The sequence below is a fragment of the Suncus etruscus genome, chromosome 5 (genome assembly GCF_024139225.1).
Source record: "Suncus etruscus isolate mSunEtr1 chromosome 5, mSunEtr1.pri.cur, whole genome shotgun sequence".
In the NCBI taxonomy this organism is placed as follows: domain Eukaryota; kingdom Metazoa; phylum Chordata; class Mammalia; order Eulipotyphla; family Soricidae; genus Suncus; species Suncus etruscus.
In genome coordinates, this window is record NC_064852.1 from 148,882,675 (window position 1) to 148,908,795 (window position 26,121).

The window sequence follows — 26,121 nt, forward strand, 5'->3', positions numbered from 1 at the left end:
TATTGGTATATTAGAGGGAGCGCTATACCCAGAAGTGCTCAGGCCATACTCCTGATTGTATGCTCAGAGATCACTTCTGGAAGGGTTCAGGGAACCATATGGGGTGCCACGGATCAAACCTATGGTTGGCCATGTGTAAGGTTAGTGCCCTACCCACTGTACTATCTTCTCCTGTCTGTTTTTTATCAATTTTTGGCTTAGAATACAGACTGTCAGATGATGAAATCTCATCAATACATAAAGATCATTTCTATAATTGGGTTATCATTATATATCTCATTTCTCAGATAGGTTTCAAAATTCATGATGGAAACTACCAAGAACACTTCAACTACGATGCACCCTATGTTACCTCAGACACAGGAGCAGCACTGGAGACAAAACGGGCATTGAGCTGCACTTCCTGCAAGTCAATGAGTAAGTCTGGCTGATAGGAAGTGGGGGGGGGGGGACTCTCCAGGGAACCTGCCTGACTAAAAATGAGGTGCTGTCTGGGGAAGATCTGCAGCAATTGAACTGGACCACTTCAAAATTACCTCAAAAGTTTCGTGTAATTACTATTGGTTAAAAAGGAATCATTCGTGTTCTCTTTTCTTCCACTGAGAGGTTTTGTTCCAAACCCACAAAGGTCTTTGCCAGAACCTACATTATCCCCAGACTAGCCACTAAAACTGAGGAGAATGACAAGACTTCATTCAATCAGAGAGAAGGCAGACAAAGTTTAAAAGACCTCAGCAAGAAAAGGGTAGTCTTTGGGTTTTCTGCCAATCTGAATTTAGAAAACTTCAAAAGACCTCAAGTTTTCATCTGACTCATCTAAAAAGTCAGAATTGGACACTGTTTGATCTCTGTGTGCAGAAATTCACCAGGCTACAGAGCATATCCCAATCCAAGTCACAACTCAAAAAGGGTGGAAATCAGCAAATTATAAACCCTAGGCTGCAGAAAAGTGCTCTGTGCCTAACAGTATAGTTGCATCTATATTCAACATCAAATTATTATTGATAGTTCTCATCAACCTCTGAAACAGCCTTAAGAAAAAAAATACTTATTACAAATATATGCTTTCAAAGAGTCTATGTTCAATGCTGTTGATTCATCATTACAAAGACTAAAACTTCCTATTTACTCAGAATCTTAAAAATTTGGACCAGCTCAATAGTGATTTTATAAAATTATGCCATTTTATTTCATGTAATTCCATCATTAATTAAGTTTATGAAATTTTTATTACAGGATTATAGAAAATGCTATGAGACATCATTAAAAGAAATAATCAATTTTAAATAAGAATCAAAGTTATCAACTTTCATCTGTAATAAATGTGTTTTCTAGTTAAATCAGCATGCATAAGGTATGTCTTATGCTTAGAAATTAATTACCATGCACTAAACTATAAAAAATGTTCAGAGCATACAAATTAAGCACAGTTTTAAAATTAGTAGTAACAACAATAAGAAAAAATAATTTATACAGAAAAAAAGATTCTAACCACTTTGTCCTCCTGGTGTGAATATCCACGAAAGCAAGTTAGAAAGGACAGAAAAGACAAAACAAAAAAGAAATAATTAATTCAAATCTCAAAACAAATATAAACTAAAGCAAGAGCATGCTATATACAGAATTTATCATAAAATTCAAATGGAATCAATTCTATAAAACAACTTAAGACCCAAAGATTAGAAAAGAAAAAATGTTCTTTCTACAGATAAAGCCCTCATTTAACATTTGATTATACTAACCAGGATAAATTAAAAATATAAGAAAAAGTTTTTATAAATATGAAAGATAGCATCACTGATTTTTAGTTTCATCTCATATATCAAAATTTAAAAAAATGTAACTTTATATGAATTATTTATATTTCTAAAAGTTATTTCTGGTCCCATTAACTAAGAAGTTGTCTAAACATAACTAAAAAATTTTAATTAGAAAATGTCATCAGAGATATCACTGATTATAGGTAATTTTTATCACAATTTCTCAATATTATAAAGTAGAAAAAAGTAAGATGTGATTTGAATCAAAGCAACATATTTTGGGGGGGGCCACACCCGGCGATGCTCAGGGGTTACTTCTGGCTGTCTGCTCAGAAATAGCTCCTGGCAGGCACAGGGGACTATATGGGACACCAGGATTCGAACCAACCACCTTTGGTCCTGGATCGGCTGCTTGCAAGGCAAACACCTCTGTGCTATATCTCCGGGCCCAAAGCAACATATTTTTAATAGTCTAAGCTTAAACTCAAATGACAATTTTTTATTTGAGCTATAATAATACAATTTTACATAGTGATCTGATACATTATAAGTTATATAATTTTTAAAAAATCAATACATGTTTTAAGGACTTAGTATCTCCACAATATGGATGGCAGTAGAACAAACACCTGACTGAAAGGAAGGCCACTGTTATCACACAGACCTGTCTGAAAATTCTACTTTTTAAAAATAGCATGACTAGTTACATATTCATGCAATGTTTCCCCATTCGTGAATCCTATGCTCTCTTACCTGTAGACAATGAAAGTTGACTTGTAGGCTTTGGGTTTTGTTTTTAGTTAAAATGTCATGATTAAACCATCAGTATAATAGCTGATAATGTTCTTGATCAGCTCTTATGATCGGTTAGAACACAGGGAGGGGATTGCCTGGAGGGATAGTGTTGGATCCTTTACTTTCTAGTACCCTTGATATCTTCATTTCTACAAATGGGAAAACTGAAACTGTTCATAGTCAAAGTTCATCTACAGCAGTGCTGGGGGCTTACTCCTAGCTCTGAGTTTAGGGATCTTGCCTGGTAGTACTTGAGGGACCATATGGTGCCAGGGATCAAATCAGGGTCAGCCATGTTAAAAGCAATCACCCTGCTTACCTGCCTACTGTGCCATCTCTCTGGTCTCTCTACTGACTCTCATCCTAACACTGACTCTAACTCTAACATTAACCCTTTAAGGAAAATGCCAAGCCCAGAGTGTAGACTTAAAACCAGGATGCTGTGAAGACCCACAGCTGGACTGTCACCTCTCAGCACACTGACAATGCAGTTTCTCTAACATCCCCTATATTTGTGCCTACAGTCAGGTTCCCCTCTTCTAACATCCCCTCTTGGCTCAGAGAAAAAAATGCATTCTTCCATGCCAGCCGATTCTATAACTATTCTCACACTGATGGACAAGAGCCCACAATTTGGAAATTTTTGCATGAGCACATAAAGCTAAGGGAACATTTAGTTGTCTAAATGCAGAGAAACCTGATCTAAGACATAAGTGAAATGATCACAGTCTAAGAGAAACACATTAAAGGCAGATGGGGGAGTAGTGGCTAGGGGGTACGAAAAGCAAGTTTCCTGCCACTAGGTTTCCCAGCAGAAACTAGAAGACTGAACAGTGTGAAGTGACATATTCAAAATACTCAAAGGTAAAATATACACTCTGGGACCAGAGCTAAAGTATAGCGGGAATAGTGGTTTGTCTGGTACATAGCTGACTAGGGTTCAATCCTCAGCATCCTCTATGGTCCCCTAAGTTTCACCAGGAGTGATCCCTAAGTACAGCACCAGGAGTAAACCCTGAGTAGCACTGAGTAAAGGCAGCTGAGGGTAGTGGCAATAGGGGAGGAGTGTGGCCCCAGAAACAAAACAAAACCAAAAGATTCTCCTAGAAAAGAATGCACTACCTCACAAAACTCTGTCTCAGACATGAGGGAGAAATAAAGGCTTTCCTAGACAAGCAGAGACCAAAGGAGTCACCATATCAGGACTCCTTAGACATGCTGAATGGAACTCTACTGCCTAAACCAAAAAGCAAAGTTTCGTCCAAAAAAAATCTAACAAGGTAATAAATAGAACTGGAAAGTAAAAGATCAAATGGCAGCAGAAATCCATCATAAGTCAACTCATCCTAAAAGAAAATGGACTAAATTTAAAAATTTAAAAATGCAAGGAGGTAGACTAAATTATAAACAAAACCGAACTATATGCTGCCTAAAAGAGGCTCAGTTAAGATATAAAGAAAAATACTGAAAGGGAGTTTAAGACCACATCCAGCGATCTTTAGAGGTGACACTTGGGAGACTAATGGTGCAATGGACTGAAGAAGAATTGGTCACATTCCTAGTTCCTTTGCTATATCTCTGGGCTGCCAGTGGTACATTTTAAACAGCTCAAAAGACTGTGTTATACCAGACAGAACAGACTTTCAGTCTCAAAATGGAACAAGAGATAAAGATGGATATTACATAATACTAAAGAAAACAATACAACAAAAAAAGACATAGTCCTTGTTAGTATAAATGCACCCCATCAAACAACACCAAAATACATAAATCAAATATTATCAGACCCCAAGGGAGATTGGTGTCAACAAAATTACAGTTAGGGCTTAAATATCTCAACTTAATCTACAGACTGGTCAATCATACAATGAAAAGGTTCTCATCTACAAGGAAAGAGGACATTCTTTAATTCAACAATAAGAATGGAATCCTAAGGGGATTAATTGCAATAGAAGAAATACAAGAAGAATAATCCCACTCATGTGTAGAAAATAAACAAAACACAGAAACAGATGAAACTAAATAAAAATAAACCTGGGGACTTGGACTATACCTGAGATTATTCAAGGCATGAGCAAAGGGGCATGGATTGAGTAAAATGGATGGGGTGCATTCAGGGGCTAAAGGGGGCAACGAGAGAGCGCTACTTCAAAAATGTAAAGCAAAATTAAACAAATGTATTAGATACATAACCATGCAGAAGAAAATCATCTGAGTAACTTACAAACACAGAAAACTGTGTACTCCTAATGGATATATCCTTAAACAAAATCTATTAACAAAGACAAAATTAGCCGTAAAAAATAACAATAATTTTTAAAAAGGTAACCTATTAAGAGGATAAAACTTAACATCCATATACAGAATATGAGATCACCAAAACATGTATAGAATGCTTATAAAACTCAACAACAAATAAACAACCTGATTAAAAAATGGACAGAAAATCTGAATAATATCTGGGAAATGCAAATCCAAACAAACAGGTCTCTTTCTTTAGCATGGTCATTTCAAAAAAGACAAGAAACAACATGTGTTAGAGAATGCAGAGAAAATGGAACCTGCGGGGCCAGAGAGATAGCATGGAGGTAAGATGTTTGCCTTGCATCCAGAAGGACGGTGGTTTGAATCTCGGCATCCCATATGGTCCCCCGAGCCTGCCAGGAGCGATTTCTGAGCATAGAGCCAGAAGTATTCCCTGAACACTGCTGAGTGTGACCCAAAAACCAAAAAAAAATGGAACCTGCTGCAAATTATTGGTGAAGTTGTAAGTCAATGCACTTAATATAAAAAAAAAAAGAAAGAAAATTCCTTTCAAAAAATAAAAATGCCATATGATCCAGATGCTCAATTTTGGGCTATTTCCCAAAAAATACAACAAAACACCATGTCAAAATAATATATGCATCCCCACATTCAACATGTTTTCCTTCAGAGCCAAGACTTGAATGCAACCTAAGTGCCATCCAAGTGGGTGAAGAAGATCTATATTTGCATATAACATAAAAATGATTAAATTCCATAATATGTAAAAAAAACATAAACAGATCTGGTGAAGGAATTTGAGTCAAAGATATAAGATAGAAAAAAACAATATCTATGATTTCACTTATATGATAAATAATAAGAAAAAAACCAAACCACTCAAACATTATAAAAAGCAAAGTCTATTACAAGAAAGGAAATAAGATGATGGGCAAATTGAGTAAAAGAGGTCAACTCTATAGTGAAGGATGGAAACCAGACTTTGGTGGCTAGCATAAAATAATATATAGAGATCTTGATTTATAATCTTAACCATCATGTAATGTTATAAGCTGATGTCACCTTAATAAAAAAATTAAGTTGATTTAAAAAAAATTTTAAACTAAAATTGTGAATAAATTTGAATAGAGGGGAAAAAATTCACAAAATTCAACCTCTTTTCCTGTGTAAAAACAAAACAAATAGGTCCAGGACCTAGCTAAGGAGCTAAAGGGCCCCCTTATCACTGCAACAACATATGATCCCCAGGGCATAACCATATGTCAGGTGTGTGCAAGCACCATTCCTAAGAAACACGACAGCAGAGTGCATGAGTACCACAGCCAGATGTGCAAGCACAACAATCAAGCACATGCAACCCCATCATGGCAACAACACAGGAACAAAAGATGCAACACAGGGAGGGACTTGGAAATAAACACAAGAAATCAAAGCATATAAACTTCTCAATAACTCAGTAATATGCATCATCTATGAAAAACTATAATGGAGCCAGAGCAAAAGTACAGCGTGGAGGGCACTTGCCTTGCACATAACCAACCTGGATTCGATCCCGAGCATTCCATACAATTCCCCCAAGCACTGCTAGCAGCAATTCCTGAGTGTAAAGTCAGGTTAACCCCTGAACATCACTGGGTGACCCACAAACTTACAAATAAACAATAAGCAAAGCGATAACAAGGGCCAGAGAAATAGTACAGGGGGGAAGGGAAGGGTACGGAAGGAAACAGAAGGGAACGGAAGGGAAGGGAAGGTTAGCATCCTAGCAACCATACCACATATGGTTCCCCAAGCACTTCCAGGAGTGATGTCTGCACACAGAACCAGGAGGAAACCCTTGAGCACTACAGGATGTTGCCCAACACCCCTAAAGTAATAAAATAAAAATAATTTTAAATATAAAGGCTTTAGGGCAAGACTGAATGTCTCCATGGCTAACCTGGAATTCCTGTTAAGGATTATAAGAGATCCTTGTCAATGCGACTACTCAAGGGAAAGAAAATAATCAGGTAAGCCAGGAAGAAAGAGTAGACAAAATAAAGGAAAGCTATTCATCTTGGGCAGAACAAAATAATGAGAAAAGGGTAACCTGAGAAAATGGAAAGCTAAAATAACACGGGAAAAAGTTCTCATAAATTTCTAAATCATGTATAAAAGGACATCAGTTCCTATGCTACAAGATTTACAAAGAAAGACTTTTCCATATAAACACTGATAATGCTAATTTCAGCAAATCATTCTTTGGGTGGTACTAACTTACTCCCTAAAATTGATGAATAATATATTTAAATGTAGCATCATTTATATTGCTTCTTTAATTTATTTAATTAATATTGCTTCTTTAAATCTCAGAACCTAGTGCTTAATTACTAAAGTTAAAACAAAACTAAAAGGAAATGGAGCTCTAAAAAGTATAAAGTTGTGAAACACAAAATATAAAAGTTGGAATCTCTTTCAAAAGATAAAAAATGAGGTTGGGGTCCCAGAAAAGAGCAAATCTACATAGTTGCTCAAATTATATAGATAAGTGATGGAAAAATTGCATCATAAGCCTTATCAATTATGACATTAAAAATGAACTTTGAGAGGCTGGGGCAACCGTATAGTAAGTAGGGCATTGACCTTGTACTCAGCAGACCCAAGTTCAATACTTGGCATCCCATATGTCCCCTGGACTAGCCAGGAGTGGTGTTTGAGCCAGGAATAATCCCTAAGCACCGCTGAGAGTGCCCCCGCCAGAAAATAAACTTTATCTGAATGCCAAAGTTGATACACCTTTAAACTAAAGGGCTTTTTTTTTTATAATCCTGAAGTTTATTTATCAAATTTCATCAGTGGTGTCTTCAACTGGTTTTAAAAATATAAGGGTAGTGTCATTATCTGTCATTCGTGGCAAACCATGGACATACAAAAACCTCTCCCCAAAATTTTAAAAGGGGCAATACTAATCAGCAGTTGGTACATGAATCTAATACACCTAATGAAAATCTCACACGTCACGGAAACTTGGGAAAAATATGGAACACTTCACGGATTTGAGTGTCTTCCTTGCGTAGGGCCATGCTAATCTTCTCTGTATTTAGTATATGTGCTGCCGAAGCAAGAACTAAACTAGAGGGCTTTCATTTAAAGATCTGTTAATACAATTGACCCCTAAATTCTCATTGCTTTTGAATGCCTAAGATCCAATCACCATAAAAAAATAATAAAAATAAAAAATCATCGAAGACATAAAAAAAAAAGCTAACCTTTTGTTCTATCTAGAAAGAAGAAGACAGTGGAGAAGGGTTTGGGCCAGCTGATCAACTATCATTTCCGCTGTCTTCTTTATTTCCCTCCCCTTGCACCCGACTAGCGGAGTTGCAGGTTGTCCTGTCCTGGCCACGCATACCTTGTTGGAACGCAGGGACACTCGGCCTCCGCACCTTGCACAGAACTTGGTTTGGCAGTAGGAACAGTTGTGGCCGCAGCCATCCGCGAACTTGGTCTTGTGGCAGATCCCGCAGGTGGGGGCGTCCCCCTTCTGCTCTTGCTGCTGCTGCGACTCCTCGCCCATCTTCTTTACCTGTTCCTTGTACATCTCAAACTGCTGATGAAGCTTTCTGCAGAGCAAATGGGGAAGAAACAGATTCAGTTTTCTGATAGGCTTAAATGATAAGCTAGCACACACTGGCACACTCTACCTGAAAGCATCCAATCCAACAAGGAGAATACATAAAAAAATAAAAGTGGAATCTTCTGGGGCCAGAGAGATAGTACAAAAGGTAGGATATTTGCCTTTCAAGCTGTCTCCCTAGACTTGATACCCAGCATCACATATTATCCCTGAGCACTGTCAGGAGTTATTCCTGAGTGCAGTCAGAAGCAACCCGTGACATTACCATGTGTAGCCCCAAATCAAAATAAATTTTTAATAGACTCTTCTGGAGTCTGATAGAACAGACAGTGGGTCTTTTGCCTTGCACAGAGCCAACCTATGTTTGATCTCCAGCATCTCATATGGTTCCCCTTGCTCTGTCGGGAGTAATTCCTGAGTAACCCCTGAGCATGGCTGGATGTAACCAAAAAAAAAAGAAAAGAAAAAGAAAAAGGAATCTTCTGGTTATGGCAGAGCTTTATGTATGACATATGCATCCTACCAGTGTATCAACCAGTATGTCTCGTGATAAGGTCATTTAAAGATCTGATAATACAATATATATTTCTAGCCTTTGAATTTGAAAAATGCATCTATCATTTACAACATGTTTTCAGTGACACCCTAAATCAGTTGCAGCATTTCTTGGAAACAGTTAAGCAAGTCAATTTTATGGGATACACAGGGAGCCAATGCTCCCCCACCGTGTGCTCCCTGAACCAGGCCCTCAGCCAGAGATTCTCAACAGAGGGAAGGGCAGGCCCGCAGGGGTACTCTCCTAATTAAGGTTGAGCAGGTCCCAGGCCATCGAATGTTTCAAAATATTAAAACCATCAATACAAATCTACCAATATTCTTTAGTTCTCTAAAAATTAGGGTTATGGTTTTTACTTTATAGTTTCTATAATGGTATGTTTTAAAACTGTAACTCATTCAGCTTAGAATTAGAGCTACACATAATGTCACTCCTATCTTTAAAAATGACTTGAGTCCAACACAAAGGGCTGAAGCAAGTGTCCTGCATGCAGGAGGCTCAGGGTGGATGCCCAGCTGATGGCCTTGAGAACCACTGCAGTGACCCCAGAGCACTAAGCCAAGAGTGGCTCAGGCTTCATATCATGAACTGGTCCTCCCAACCCTCATCTATATTAATTCTGGATATTATTACCATACTGTCTCTTATTTTTCTTATATCCCACAGATGAATGAGACCATTCTATGTCTATCCCTCTCCCTCTGGCTCATTCCATTCAACATAATAATCTCCATGTCCATCCTTGTATAGTCAAACTTCATGACTTAATTTTTCTACTGGTTGCATAGTATTCCATTGTGTAGATGTACCACCATTTCTTTAGTCATTCATCTGTTGAAGGGCATCTTAGTTGTTTCCAGATTCTGGCTATTGTAATAACACTGCAAAGAATATAGTGTGAGAAATGAAATGCATTTTGTATTGTGTTTATGTTCTTAGGACATATTCCTAGGAGTGGTATTGTTGGATCCTGTGGGAGCTCAAATTCCAATTTTTTTGAGGACTCTCCATATTGTTTTCCAAAAAAGCTGGACCAGTCAGAATTCCCACCAGCAATAAATGAGACTTCCTTTCTTATGCATCTATGTCATTACTGGTTTGTTCTTGTTCTTTGTAATGTGTGTTAGTCTCTGTGGTGTGAGATAATATCTCATTGTTTTGATGGCAAAAAAAATTTTATAAAAAAAGTCACTAAAATCTATTTCAGTTGTAAAATTATTGAACTCATAATGTACAACTCATTAAAAAATTCACACAATTGATTACAACTGTAATCAAGGGACTACAGAATAAAATATAATAAATAATATAATATAATAATATATAATTAATAATATAATGAATATAAAACTTGCAGGAAAAGTATTGAGGAAAGTTATTGCCTTGGGTTAAAAAATGTTTTGTTGATATGGCAGGCAAATATTTCTTTCATAGGACACAACAGTAGGAACTAGGAAGTCATTATGAACAATATGTAAATGAATAACAAATGTTCTTCCATCAAACATTACTTGTACTAGATCACTGTGGGATGCAACCCTAGAACAAGGTCTGAGCAGCACATCCCTGTTGCATGGTGTCACAAAGTAGCATGAGGAGTGACCATGGGTCGTAAAGACCAAGTTCACATGGATAAACACACAAACATATATATACACATGTAAGCACAGACACAAGAAGCCCAAAGCACAAATATGTACAAAACCTGAACTAAACTTCATGCCATTTTTGCCACTACAAGATGTTATCATTAAAAGGCTTTTTCTCAATCACCTAAAAATATGAAAATTATTTTTCACTGGTTATATCAAAATAGGCAAGCAGCCATATTTGGCCAATGGTCCAAAGTTTGTTCACTTCTATACAAGATGACTTTGACATATTCTGTGCCTCAATTATATCCCCTTGACCACAAAAACATTATTTTTCACACCTTATGCCAATACAGTCAAAGAAGCTTATTTCAATTCAACTTTTTCTATAAAATGTGTGTTATTTCAAGTAAAATTTTAAGTATGAATACACTTTTTCCCCTAGAGAACTCCAACCAAGTTTGCAGACTCAACTACAAAAATAAAACAAGCGCTAATATAAGGAAGTCAAAAAACACAGAATAGGTGTGATTTTAAGTGAATGGCTGAATGAAACCTGTCTCAAAGCTTCTCCCTGCATTAGATCTTTCCATGTGTGAAAAGTGTTGAGCATTTCTACCATATCCCTGCTGATACACATTATCTCTGCGATCCCACTTGGTAATGGGCTAAGCCCCGTTGGGAAAAAGAAGTAAGGGGGCCAGAAAGAAGAAGATGAGAAAGAATGTTTTCTTTCAGCTGAGAGGCATCGGAGCATACAGCAAGTTACCAGATGCCCAGAACAGAAATCAAAGTGAGTTCAGTGAACAAAGCTATTCTGCTTACAGAGAGTGGAAGTCCCGTTTCACACATGGGGAGATGGCTAGTCACAGCAGGCAACAAATTAGTAATTAAGTATTCCAGAATGCTGGATGAGAACTATTTAAATCCTCATGTATAAAGACTGAGGTAATCCCATAAATTGCTGCATTACTCAAACTGCAGGATGAGATTAAATGGTTCTACTAAGAAGAAAAAAAGAGATAAAGAATGATTTGGGGGTAATCGGAGTGTATTTCTCTTTCTGGTCCTATAAAATGAGAACCTACAATAAGTAGCACTGAATGTGGAGTCAAATCCCTGACAACAAGAGCCTGTTGGTTGAGAAAAAACCAAAATGGACTTTCTGCTCCCTCATTCCAGCCATTCTCCAGTTAGTATCTAGTCTAATTCCAAATTCTCAGAAAGCTTATCAATGGCCTCCCTGAACAGTTATAAGAGAAAGATTTTTCTATTTCACATTTCTGAAATGTCAATTTAAAACAGCAATCCTTCCTGCTCTCCATTCTCTTGGTCTTCTGAGTTCACTTCTGATTTATGTCCTTTATATGTGGCCTTTAATTTTATCTACCTATATATAAATTTCTTGTCATTGTAAAGGCCCTATTGATTGAAAATGTTTTCCCTTCTCCAATATGAATTCCTTTTCCTAAATACACAAGACAATTAGCCTGTCTTATTTACATAAATAGCATGTGCCATATAGTTTTTCTGTTTCTTCTTGTTGTCACTCAACAGTATATTTCCATATTAAATTATAAATACCTAAATTGTATCCGAGGCATAAGTTGTCTGCTGTGTGTTAAAGAAATCCTATTATTCCTTTTTTTTGCGAAAAAGTTTCCTTGCTCATGATCAACAGCTAGTAAGTGGTTTAGAACACATTCAAATTTAGTGTTGCTCCATAATCCAACTTTCTACCCACACAGTGTTTACATCTAATTCTCATCTTTATTTGACTATGTAATAATGCTCCCCGCTTAAAAAAAATTGAACCTTTATAAGTCATTACTATATAGTATTTCTGTCCCAACAATCAATAAAATCAACTCAATATGATTTTTTCTATGGCATATCTGCAAGGTATATATACTGCAGTTCACTACATATTTTTAATAATAATTTTTATTTTTTTTTGGGGGGGGCACACCCATTTGATGCTCAGGGGTTACTCCTGGCTTGCGCTCAGAAAATGCCCCTGGCTTGGGGGGACCATATGGGACGCCGGGGGATCGAACTGTGGTCCGTTCCTTGGCTAGCGCTTGCAAGGCAGACAGCTTACCTCTAGCACCACCTCACCGGCCCCAATAATTTTTATTTTGACCAAAGTGGATTACAAATCTTTCACGGTAGTATGTTAGGTACATATTGACTAAACTTTCAAAAACAGTGTATCTACAAGCAGGGAAGAAGTTGCAGGTTTCTATCCTTCTTATGAAATTATGATTCTTTAATTTTTGATACTATTACTTTTAATTTTTTCCCATTTTGATAGATAAATTAATATCATTTTAGTTAACTTTCCCATTAATCAAATACAGTCAATTGGACTACCTGCTTATGGATTGCCTACTCACTCCACCCCTTACCAATATTCTATAGGCTTGCCTGAATTTTTCTTGATGTGAAGGAAATCCTGTAATCTTATATTAATCTTTTATAAGTCTAGCATACCAAATACCCCAATCAGAAAACAGACTTAATTTTGTACATAGTATCCTTTAACTAAGTAAAAATCTTTAAGCTTATTTAGAGTCAAATTTATCTATGTCTTCCATCTAAGTTTGTACTTTAAGGAACTAACTCTAAGAAATCCTTAAAACACTTAAATCAGATTTAAAATGTCTTATTTCTTCTAACAGCTTCACAATTTCACCTCTCACATTTAGGCTTCTAATCAATCTAACTTTTATTTTACATTATGTGCTATAAAAATTAATTTTCCTTTTCTTCATATAAACTCCATTTTTCCAGCAGTATTAAATAGTTCACTTTTCCACTGATTTGGGATGCGATTATATACTAAATTGGCACACAAGTCTATTTATGGACCCCATTTGATTTTGTTGCTTTCTATTCCAAAACATGCTGTCTGAACTAAATGCCAAATAAAATGAAAGGTCTGAAAATATCTTAAATATATAAACTTCACTATAAAATTTACTTTCCAGTGATGTATATCAAAAGTCAGTAACTTTTTTTTTTTTAACAAAGAAACAGACAATAGATATTTTAGGCCTTCTAAGTATAAGGTCCCAACCGACTCTGCCATTGGATGCAAGAGCTAACAAAGATAATAGACAAATAAGCTCAACTGCATCCCAATAAAACTTTACTGATAGCAGACAGCAGACAGGATATGAATCTGCTTTACAGGCCCTATGCAGACATATGTATGAATCAAAGATATACTCATTGAATGCTTTTGTTAAAAATATTTAAAAGATATATACAAAAATGATTTTAGGCAAAAAGATAGTATAGCAGACAAGGAGCTTATCAGCCAAACTTCAGTCAGCCAAACTGATTGAGCCCTAAACCAAATATGGTCCCCTGAGCATGCAAGTGATCCCTGAGTACAGAGCCTGAGGTAAGCCCTAGGACTAGGTGCTGTTGGGTGTGATACAGAAACAAAAAACAAAACACAGAAACCAAAAAAAAGAAAATACTGTATTTCCTACTTTATTTTATTTCACTTATTTTATTTCTTTTTAATAATGTCTTTATATAACACCAGGATTACAAATATGATTGTGTTGAGTTTCAGTTATAAAAAAGAACACCCCCTTCACCAGTGCAACATGTCTACCACCAATGCCCCCAACTCCCTCCTCCCTCACCCCCTGCCTGTATTTGAGACAGGCATTCTATTATTCTTACTCGCTACCATTGTCATATTTTCCCATTTTTCTTTAATTAATATAAAATTAATTAATATAAAAAGATTAATAATCTTTATATAACACCATGATTACATATATGATTGTAGTTGGGTTTCAGTCATAAAAAGAACACCCCCATTCACCAGTTCAACATTCCCACCAATGCCCCCATCTTCCTCCTTCCCTAACCCCTGCTTGTATTCGAGACAGGCATTCTACTTCTCTCAATGATTAACATTGTCATGATAGTGTAGTCATCTCTCTAACTACATTCACCACTCTCTGTGGTGAGCCTCACTTTGAACCTGACCTTTCAGCCCTCATCTCTGTTGTCTCCAGGCATTATTACAATAATGTCTTTGGGTTGTTTTTTTTTTCCTTAAAACCCATAGATGAGTGAGACTATTCTGTGTTTATCTCTCTCCCTCTGACTTATTTCACTCAGCATAATAGATTCCATGTACATCCATGTAAAGAAAAATGTCATGACTTCATCTCTCCTGATGGCTGCATAATATCCCATTGTGTATATGTACCACAGTTTCTTTAGCCATTCCTCTGTTGAAGGGCATCTTAGTGGTTTCCAGAGTGGCTATTGTAAATAATGCTGCAATGAAAATAGGTGTGAGGAAGGCATTTTTGTATTGTGTTTTTGTGTTCCTAGGGTATATCTCTAGGAGAGGTAGAGCTGGATCAAATGGGAGTTCAAGTCCAGTTTTATGTTTTTTTGTTTTTGTTTTTGAGGAATCTCCATATTGTTTTTCAGAAAGAATGGACTAAATGGCCTTCCCACCAGCAGGGAATGAGAGTTCTTTTCTCTCCACATCCTGGCCAGCACTTATTGTTTTTGTTCTTTATGATGTGTGCCAGCCTCTGTGCCATGAGGTAGTACCTCATAGTTGTTTTGATTTGCATCTCCCTGATGATTAGTTATGTAGACCATACTTTCATGTGTCTTCTTCTATGCAAAATTGTCTGTTTATTTCTTCTCCCCATTTTTGGATAAGGTTAGATTATTTTCTTGTTAAGTTCTGTCAGTATCTTGTATATCTGAGATATTAGCCCCTTATCTGATGGGTATTGGATGAATAGTTTTTCCCATTCTGTGGGTGGATTTTGTATCCTAGGCACTTATCCTTTGAGGTGCAGAAATTTGTCAGCTTAATATAATCCTATCTGTTTATTTCTGCTTCCACTTGTTAGAGAGTGCTGTTTCCTCCTTGAAGATGCCTTTAATATCAATGTCATGGAGTGTTTTACCTACATGTTCTTTGCTATCCCTTATAGTTTCAGGACTGATAACAAGGTCTTTAATCCATTTGGATTTGACCTTTGTGCATGGTGTTAGATGGAGGTCTGAGTTCACTTTTTTGCAAGTGGCTGTGGCTGACCGTATGTTCCAACATATTGTTGAGGATGCTTTCCATGCTCCATTTTGCATTTCTTGCCCCTTTATCAAATATTAGTTAATTGATGTCTGGGAAACATTCTTTGAATACTCACATCTATTCCACTAATAAGGGGTCTGTCTTATTTCCAATTCTTTTTGTTTTGTCTTGTTTGTTGTTGTTGGGCCACACCCAGCGATTGTTGTTGGGCCACACCCAATAACCCAGGAGTTACTCCTGGCTATGCACTCAGAAGTTGTTTCTGGTTTGGGGGACCATATGGGACACTGGGGAATCGAACCACGGTCTGTCCTGGGTCAGCTACGTGCAAGGCAAACGCCTTAATGCTTGTACCATCACGCCAGCCTCACTTTATTTCAATTCTATGCTGTTTTAATGACTATTGCTTTATAGAGTGATTTAAAATTGGGGAAAGTGGTGCCTCCCAAGTTCCTTTTCCCAAGAGTTTCTCTAGCTATTCGTGGGTGTTTTTTGTTCCAAATGAATTTCAGGAGTGCTTGATCCACTTCTTTGAACAATGTCATGGGTGTCCTTAGACAAATTGCATACAATATGTACAGTGCTTTGGGGAGTATTGCAATTTTAGTGATGTAAATCCTTCCTATCCATGAGCATAATATGTGTCTCCATTTCCTTGTGTCCTCTTGTATTTCTTGAAGCAGAATTTTGTAGTTTTCTTTGACCTCTTTAGTTAAGTTGAGTCCAAGGTACTTACCTGAGTTTGTATGACACTAGTATGAATGGAATTGTTTCATTAATGTCCATTTCTTCTCTATCATTATTGGTGTACAAGTAGGCCATTGATTTTTGCATGTTAATTTTGTAGCCTGCCACTTTGCTATTTGAATCTATTGATTCTAGAAGCTTTTTGGTAGAGTCTTTAGGGTTTTCTAAATATAGTGTCATGTCATGTGCAAACAGTGAGAGCTTGACTTCTTCATTTCTTATCTGGATGACCTTGTTATATTTTTCTTGCCTAATCCCTAAGGCAAGAACTTCCAGCACTATGTTGAATAGGAGTGATGAAAGAGGGCAGCTTTGTCTTGTGCCAGATTTTAGAGGAAAGGCTTCTAGTTTATCTCCATTGAGAATAATATTAGCCATTGTCTTGTAGTAGATGGCCTTAACTATACTGAGAAAAGTTTTTTCCATTTCTATCTTTATGAGAGTTTTTATCAAGAATCTTGGATCTTATCAAAAGCTTTCTCTGCATCTATTATATGATCATATGGTCTTTATTTTTCTTTATCTTGATATGATGTTTTATGTTGATTGATTTATATATGTTAAATCATCCTTGCATTCCTGAAATGACACTTACTTGGACATGATGTATGACCTTCTTAATGAGGCACTGGATCCTATTTGCCAAGATTTTGTTGAGAATCTTTGTATCTATGTTCATCAGGAATATTGTTCTGTAGTTTTCTTTTTTACAGCATCTGTCTGGTTTTAGTGTCAAGGTGAAGTTAGCTTCATACAAACTATTTGGAAGGCAGCTATGCTCACCACTATACCACCTATGCTTCATACAAACTATTTGGAAGTGTTCCTGTTTTTTCAATTTCATGAAAGAGCCTGAAAAATGATTAGTAGTAGTTTCTCTTGAAAGGTTTGAAAAAATTTATAAGTGAATCCATCTGGGCCTGGGTTTTTGTTTTTGGGAAGGCTTTTAATTACCATTTTAATTTCCTCAGTAGTGATGATGCAGGATCATCCTGGTTTAACCATGGAAGATTCTAAGAGTCCAAGAATTTATCAATTTTTCCAGGTTCTCATGTTTCGTGTATAGTGTTTCTCAAAGTAGTCTCTGATAACCCTTTGAATCTCTGCAGTATCTGTAGTGATCTCCCCCTGTTCATTTCTAATCTGATTTATTAAGTTTCTCTCACTCCTTTTTGTGAGTTTTGCTAGTGGCTTAATCTATCTTATTTATTTTGTCAAAAAAAAACAACTTTTTTGTTGATCCTTCAGATAGTTTCTTGGATTTACACTTCATTAATTTCTACTCTAAGCTTTGCTATTTCCTTCTGCCTACCTACTTTTGGTTCCTTTTGTTGATCATTTTATAATTTTATAAGCTGTGCCGTTAAGCTATTTATGTAGGCCCTTTCTTCCTGATGTTAGCTTGCAAAGCTATAAATTTTCCCTTAATACTGCTTTTGCTGTGTCCTATAAATTCTGATAAATTTGTGTCTCCATTGGCATTTGTTTCCAGGAATGTTTTGATTTCCTTTTTGATTTCATCCCTAACCCACTGGTTGTTCAATAGTGAGTTGCTTAATTGCCAGGTATTGAAGTTTTACTCCTGTGTTGGTTTGTAGTTCACTTCTAATTTCAGTACACTATGATCTGAGAAGGTTGTCTTTACAATTTCTATCCTCTTGATTTTATGGAAGTATGTTTTATAAGTGAGCATGTGGTCTATCCTGGAGAATATATACATAATAGGCCACTTTATTCCATTTTTCTTTTCACAGCTAGGATATTCTTGTTGTGTTTTAGCCTGGTTGACAAGGAATGACAGAGCAGTGTGAGGTTTCCCACTATTAATGTGTTGCTGTTGATGTCTTCTTTTAGGTTTATCAACAATTTTATTAAATATTTTGCTTGTCCCTCATTGGGTGCTCTTATGTTTAGGAGTGTGATTTATTCCTGTTGTAACTATCCCTTGATTAGTAAGAAATGTCCATCTTTGTCCCTTATGACTTTGCTGAGTCTAAAGTTTATATCATCAGATACCAATGGCCACTCCAGCTCTTGTAAGGGAGTTGTTTGTTTGGATAATTTTCCTCCAACCTTTGATTTTGAGTCAATGTTTGTTCTGACTATTCAGATGTTTTTCTTGTATGCAACAGAATGTTGAGTTCAGCTTTTTGATCCATTTGCCATTCTGTCTCTTAATTGGTGCATTTAGTCCATTGACATTGAGAGAGATAATTGTCATGGGATTTAGCATCATCTTTATATAGGAGATTTGTTTGTCCTTTGGTCTGTCTTGTCTTAAAGTAGACCTTTCAGTTTTTCTTTTAAGGCTGGTTTTGAGACTATAAAGTTTCTGAGCTGTTGTTTTTATGTAAAGCTATATATACTTTCTTCACACCTGAAATGGTGTCTGGCTGGTTGCAATATGCTAGGTGAAACATTCATTTTTTGAGTTTTGTCACTGTATCTCACCACTGACTTCTGGCCTTGAGGGTTTCTTGTGACAGGTCCACTGTAAATCTTAAGAATGCACCTATGGAGAACGTGAAAACCGGCGGGCTTTCGCAGAAGCCAGCTGCCCTGTTTGGGACATCAGGCAGGGAAAAGCCACGAATCTGCGCCCGCCCAGTGGAGCCCAACTGTGAGTGCTCCTTGTAAATGTTTCTCTACTGTCCTCTTGCGTGAAACTCTTGGGAGTGGGGCAAAAGAGGCTCCAGCAGAGCACGGCTGCTCCGCTTCGCTACGCGGCCGTGCGCTCTTTCTAAGAAAAGAACACCATCATAACAAGAAGAAAAAATCACACTAAGAACTGAGCTATAACACAGAAGCAAGCATTCCTCCTCGGACTGTCTTCTCCGTTGAATGCTTGGGCCTAAGATTTGATCCAGTGTGAGGCTTCACCCACGGAGGACTCCCATTTCCTAGAGACAAGTCAGCCCATCCAGAAAGGGCGAAGCCAGAGAAGTGTGCTGCCTACACCATATAGCCAATGAATACCACCACAACACGTAGAAAAACCCAAAATACAAGTGTGACAATGGGGAAACAACGCAGGCCAGCATCAGACATAGAGAATGAAGAGGACAATTCTGATGACCAGATAATGGCCAACCAACTAATCAACCTCTCAGATTAGGACTTTAGACTAGCAATATGGAATATGTTCAAAGAACTCAAAGAAACCATGAATCGAGTTGAACAGAACACTAATAAGAACCAAGAAAATATGAAGACAGAAATCACAAAACTCCAAACTGAAATAACATATCAATTAACAGGCCTGAAAAAGTCAGTAAACGAAGTGAATGACAAAATGGATAAGCTCTGGGACAGGATGTCAGAAGCTGAGAATAGACTTGGTGCTGTGGAAGATGAGATACATAACAATTCCATACAGCAGGAGAGATTGGACAAAAAACTTAAAGCAAATGAGCAGACAATGGAAAAAATTAGTCAAAGAATGGGAACAGATGAAAATAGAAGTCTATGATAAGATCAACAGAAACAACTTAAGAATCATTGGAGTCCCAGAGACCCAGGAAGAAAATTCCCAGGAAGAATCAATGGTCAAAAACATCATTAAAGAGAAACTTCCAGAGCTAAAGAATATAGGTGATCAAATCCTACATGCTCGAAGAGTACCAACCAAAGGAAACCCCAGAAAAAACACCCCAAGACACATCCTAGTCACAATGACAAATCCCACAGATAGAGACAGAATTCTGAAAACAGCAAGATCAAAAGGGGAAATTACATTCAAGCAAGCTTCCCTGAGATTTACAGCAGACCTGTCACCAGAAACACTCAATGCCAGAAAGCAGTGGTGGGATATTGTGACAAGACTGAATGAAATGAATGCTTCACCCAGAATACTATACCCAGCAAAACTCACTTTCCGGTTTGACGGAAGAATACATGGTTTCACAGACAAAAAACAGCTCAGAAACTTCACAGACACAAAACCAGTCTTAAGAGAAAAACTGAAAGACCTAATTTAAAACAAGACTAACCAAAAGACACACCAAATTTCGATATAAAGATGGCATTAAATTCCAGGACAATTCTTTCTCTCAACGTCAATGGACTAAATGCACCAGTTAAGAGACACAGAGTGGCTAAATGGATCAAAAAACTCAATCCAACCTTCTGCTGCCTACAAGAAACGCACCTGAATAGTCAGAACAAACATAGACTCAAAATAAAAGGCTGGAGAAAAATTATCCAAGCAAACAACACCCATAAAAAAGCTGGAGTGGCCATACTAATATCAGATAATGCAAACTTTATACTCAGGAAGGTTGTAAGGGACAAAGATGGACATTTTATATTAATCAAGGGGTATGTAGAGCAGGAAGAAATAACTCTCCTAAACATATATGCACCGAATGAGGGGCCAGCAAAATATTTAATACAACTGTTGACAAATCTGAAAAATAATATAAATAACAACACAATAATTGTGGGGGACTTTAAAACGGCTTTGTCAACACTGGATAGGTCAACCAGACTGAAACCCAACAAGAATATACTAGACCTGAGGAGAGAAATGGAAGAAAGAGGCTTAGTGGATATATATAGGACACTCCACCCCCAGAAACCTGGATACACATTCTTCTCCAATGTACATGGGACATTCTCCAGGATAGACTACATGCTGGCACATAAAACATACCTCCATAAGATCAAGAGGATAGAAATTTTGCAGACTGCCTTTGCTGACCACAAGGCTCTGAAATTATTTGTGAATTCCAAAGGGACTCAGAAGAAAAACCTTAACACCTGGAAGTTAAACAGCCTCATACTCAATAACCAGTGGGTCTGAGATGAAATCAAGGAGGAAATCAAAAGGTTCCTGGAAACAAATGACAATCAAGACACAAACTATCAGAACTTATGGGACACAGCAAAAGCAGTACTGAGAGGAAAATTTATAGCTTTGCAAGCACACATCAGGAAGAAAGAAGGAGCTTACCTGAGTAGCCTAATGACACAGCTAATAGAACTAGAAAATGCTCAACAAAAGGACCCAAAAATAGGAAGACAGAAGGAAATAACAAAGCTGAGAGCAGAAATCAATGAAGTGGAAACCCAAAAAACAATCCGAAAGATCAACGAAAGCAGAAGTTGGTTCTTTGAAAAAATAAACAAGATTGATAGACCACTGGAAAACCTAACAAATAAAGAGAGAGAGAGAAACTTGATAACTCGTATTAGGAATCAAAAAGGAGAGATCACTACTGACATGAGAGAGATTCAAAGGGTAATCAGAAACTACTTTGAGAAACTCTACGCCACTAAAAATGAGAACCTGGAAGAAATGGATAAATTCTTGGACTCTTATAATCTTCCACGGTTGAAGGAAAAGGATGTAGCATATCTAAACACCCCCATCACCATTGATAAAATTAGAATGGTAATCAAAGGTCTGCCGAAAAACAAAAGCCCAGGCCCAGATGGATTCACTAATGAATTCTTTCAAACTTTCCAAGAGGAACTACTACCAATCCTGGCAAGACTCTTTCATGAAATTGAACAAACGGAAACACTTCCAAATAGCTTTTATGAAGCCAACATCACCTTGATACCTAAACCAGACAGAGATGCTACAAAAAAAGAAAATTACAGACCAATATCACTGATGAATGCAGATGCAAAGATCCTCAACAAAATCCTGGCAAATAGGATTCAATGCCTCATTAAGAAGATCATCCACTATGATCAAGTAGGTTTCATCCCAGGAATGCAAGGCTGGTTTAACATCCGTAAATCTATCAACATCATACACAACATCAATAACAAGAAAAATAAAAACCACATGATCATATCAATAGATGCAGAGAAAGCATTTGATAAGGTCCAACACCCATTCTTGATCAAAACTCTCAGCAAGATGGGAATGGAAGGAACCTTTCTCAATCTAGTTGAAGCCATCTACCACAAGCCAACGGCAAATATTATCCTCAACGGAGAAAAACTAAAAGCCTTCCCTCTAAATTCTGGTACAAGACAAGGCTGTCCTCTCTCACCACTCCTATTCAACATAGCACTGGAAGTACTTGCTATAGCGATTAGGCAAGAGAAAGATATCAAGGGAATCCAGATAGGAAAGGAAGAAGTCAAGCTCTCACTGTTTGCAGATGACATGACACTCTACTTAGAAAACCCTAAAGACTCTACCAAAAAGCTTCTAGAAACAATAGACTCATATAGCAAGGTGGCAGGCTACAAAATTAACACACAAAAATCAATGGCCTTTCTCTACACCAACAGTAATAAGGAAGAAATGGACATTAAGAAAACAACCCCATTCACAATAGTGCCACACAAACTCAAATATCTTGGAATCAACTTGACTAAAAATGTGAAGGACCTATACAGAGAAAACTATAAAACTCTGCTCCAAGAAATAAGAGAGGACACGCGGAAATGGAAATGCATACCCTGCTCGTGGATTGGCAGGATTAACATCATCAAAATGGCAATACTCCCCAAGGCATTATACAGATTTAATGCTATCCCTCTAAAGATACCCTTGACATTCTTCAAAGAAGTGGATCAGACACTTTTGAAATTCATTTGGAACAATAAACACCCTCGAATAGCCAAAGCAATCATTGGGAAAAAGAATATGGGAGGAATTACTTTCCCCAACTTTAAACTGTACTACAAAGCAATAGTTATCAAAACAGCATGGTATTGGAATAAGGACAAGCCCTCCGATCAGTGGAATAGGCTTGAATACTCAGAAAATGTTCCCCGGACATACAATCACCTAATTTTTGATAAAGGAGCAAGAAATCCTAAATGGAGCAAGGAAAGCCTCTTCAACAAGTGGTGTTGGCACAATTGGATAGCTGCTTGCAAAAAATTGAACTTAGACCCCCAGCTATCATCATGTACGAAGGTAAAATCTAAATGGATTAAAGACCTCGATATCAGCCCCAAAACCATAAGATATATAGAACAGCACATAGGCAAGACACTCCAGGACATTACAGGCATCTTCAAGGAGGAAACTGCACTCTCCAAGCAAGTGAAAGCAGAGATTAACAGATGGGAATATATTAAGCTGAGAAGCTTCTGCACCTCAAAGGAAATAGTGCCCAGGATACAAGAGCCACCCACTGAGTGGGAGAAACTATTCACCCAATACCCATCAGATAAGGGGCTAATCTCCAAAATATACAAGGCACTGACAGAACTTTACAAGAAAAAAAACATCTAATCCCATCAAAAAATGGGGAGAAGAAATGAAGAGACACTTTGACAAAAAAGAAATACAAATGGCCAAAAGACACATGAAAAAGTGCTCCACATCACTAATCATCAGGGAGATACAAATCAAAACAACGATGAGATACCACCTCACACCACAGAGAATGGCACACATCACAAAGAATGAGAATAAACAGTGTTGGCGGGGATGTGGAGAGAAAGGAACTCTTATCCACTGCTGGTGGGAATGCCGTCTAGTTCAACCTTTATGGAAAGCGATATGGAGATTCCTCCAAAAACTTGAAATCGAGCTCCCATATGATCCAGCTATACCACTCCTAGGAATATACCCTAAGAACACAAAAATACAGTACAAAAACCCCTTCCTTACACCCATATTCATTGCAGCACTTTTTACCATAGCAAGACTCTGGAAACAACCAAGATGCCCTTCAACAGACGAATGGCTAAAGAAACTGTGGTACATATACACAATGGAATATTATGCAGCTGTCAGGAGAGATGAAGTCATGAAATTTTCCTATACATGGATGTACACGGAATCTATTATGCTGAGTAAAATAAGTCAGAGAGAGAGAGAAAAATGCAGAATGGTCTCACTCATCTATGGGTTTTAAGAAAAATGAAAGACATTCTTGCAATAATAACTTTCAGACACAAAAGAGAAAAGAGCTGGAAGTTCCAGCTCACCTCAGGAAGCTCACCACAAAGAGTGATGAGTTTAGTTAGAGAAATAACTACATTCTGAACTTTCCTAATAATGAGAATGTATGAGGGAAATGGAGAGCCTGTTTAGAGTACAGGCAGGGGTTAGGTGGGGAGGAGGGAGACTTGGGACATTGGTGGTGGGAATATTGCACTGGTGATGGGTGGCATTCTTTACATGACTGAAACCCAAACACAATCATGTATGTAATCAAGGTGTTTAAATAAAAAAAAAAGAAATTTGATCTTGATTTTTAAAATTAAGAAAAATATAAATAGGAGCCAGAGAGGTGGCACAGCAGTAGGGCATTTGCCTTGCACGCATTTGACCTACAACAGACCGTGGTTCTGTCCTCCGGCATCCAGATGGCTCCCTGAGCCAAGAGCAATTTCTGAGAGCATGGCCAGGAGTAACTCCTGATCATCACTAGCTGTAATCCAAAAAAAAACAAAAAAAGAAAAAAGAAAAAATATAAATAAAATGCTAAATAGTATAAGCAGCATACATAAATATTTGAATTTAAAAATAATTAGTAAAACAAATTGAAAAGTTCACTGATTTGACATCAAATCACCCTTTGAAAATTAATGTCCTTTTGACACAGGTTCTGTACAGAAACCAGGATCTTTAACTACAGAAACCTGACAGCAATAACCATGATTGTGAAGAGCTTTTAATGGGACCACAGAGATAGACTTTGGGCTTGGAAAACTTAGTATGCCTGGAGCCTGGGGTTGGTTTTATGCCAGGTTATTTCATAGGTAAGGTCTCCTTGTTTTTTAGACTAAAGGTTTTTCCTTTCTATTTCCCCATATTTTGCTGTGCCTTTGCAAACAACAACAAGTGCCACACACACACACACACACACACACACACACATCTATTTTATTGTATCTTTATCTCTTATTTTAAAATTAAAGAGCTTACTAAACCTTCTGCTATTGTATTCATGACTTTATTGTAGATACAATAATTTTCGCAAATATATTGCTACTTTTTTTGAGTCTTCCTCTTTTTTAGTTTTTCTTTCTACTTTTTCAATAACTTTGCTTTACCTTATCTTGAAACAAATGTATTATTATCAGTTATGTCAACTATGTGATGCATTTTCTTTAAATAAATTTTTTTAAATAAAGAGCTGTTAACATGGAAAAAAAAAAGAATGCACCCATGAATGAAATTACCCTTTCAATCTTGTTGCTGCCAGTAGTCTATTCCTATCTGTGGGATTCATCATTCTGAGTAGGATGTGTCTTGGGTGCTTCTCTTTGGATCTCTTCTAGCTGGAACTCTTTGGAAATGCAGAATTTGGTTGCATGCAGTATTTAGGTCTGAGAATTTCTCTGCAATGATGTCCTTGACTGTTGATTCCTCCTGGGTTTTTTTTTTCTGTATCTCTTGGACTCCAGTGATTTTTATGTTGTTTCCATTGAGTTTATCAAAGACTTCTATTTTTATCTGTTCACATTCTTTGAGTATTTTTCCATTGTCTGATCATTTGCTTTAAGGCTCTTTTCAAGTCTCTACTGTTGTATGGAGATGTTATGCATCTCATCTTTCAGCTCACTGAGTCTGTCCTCAGCTGTTATTACTGTTAGAGAGGCTTTCCATTGAGGTTTTCATTTCGTCTACTGAGTTTTTCAAACCTGTTATTTCAGTTTGGAACTTTCTGATTTCTATCTTTGTGGTCTAGTCAGCTCAATCTATGCTTTCTTTGAGTTCTATTAATGGCCTCCATAATTCTTCTCTAAACTCCTTATCTAAGAGGCTAACTAGGTGG

At 37.1% G+C, this 26,121-nt stretch overlaps 1 protein-coding gene and 1 pseudogene across 1 annotated transcript in view; both read right to left on the reverse strand.

Annotated features, from left to right (window-relative positions):
- Positions 1 to 26,121, reverse strand: part of RIMS2 (regulating synaptic membrane exocytosis 2) — a 565,766-nt gene that overhangs the window by 441,201 nt on the left and 98,444 nt on the right. Inside the window, exons 4-5 of the mRNA XM_049773842.1 lie at positions 8,212 to 8,422; positions 1,493 to 1,504 (exon numbers count right to left, since the gene is read on the reverse strand). Coding sequence (XP_049629799.1) covers positions 1,493 to 1,504; positions 8,212 to 8,422 — 223 coding nt within the window. The remainder of the gene's footprint in view (positions 1 to 1,492; positions 1,505 to 8,211; positions 8,423 to 26,121) is intronic.
- On the reverse strand, positions 7,832 to 7,927 carry LOC126009857 (uncharacterized; annotated as a pseudogene).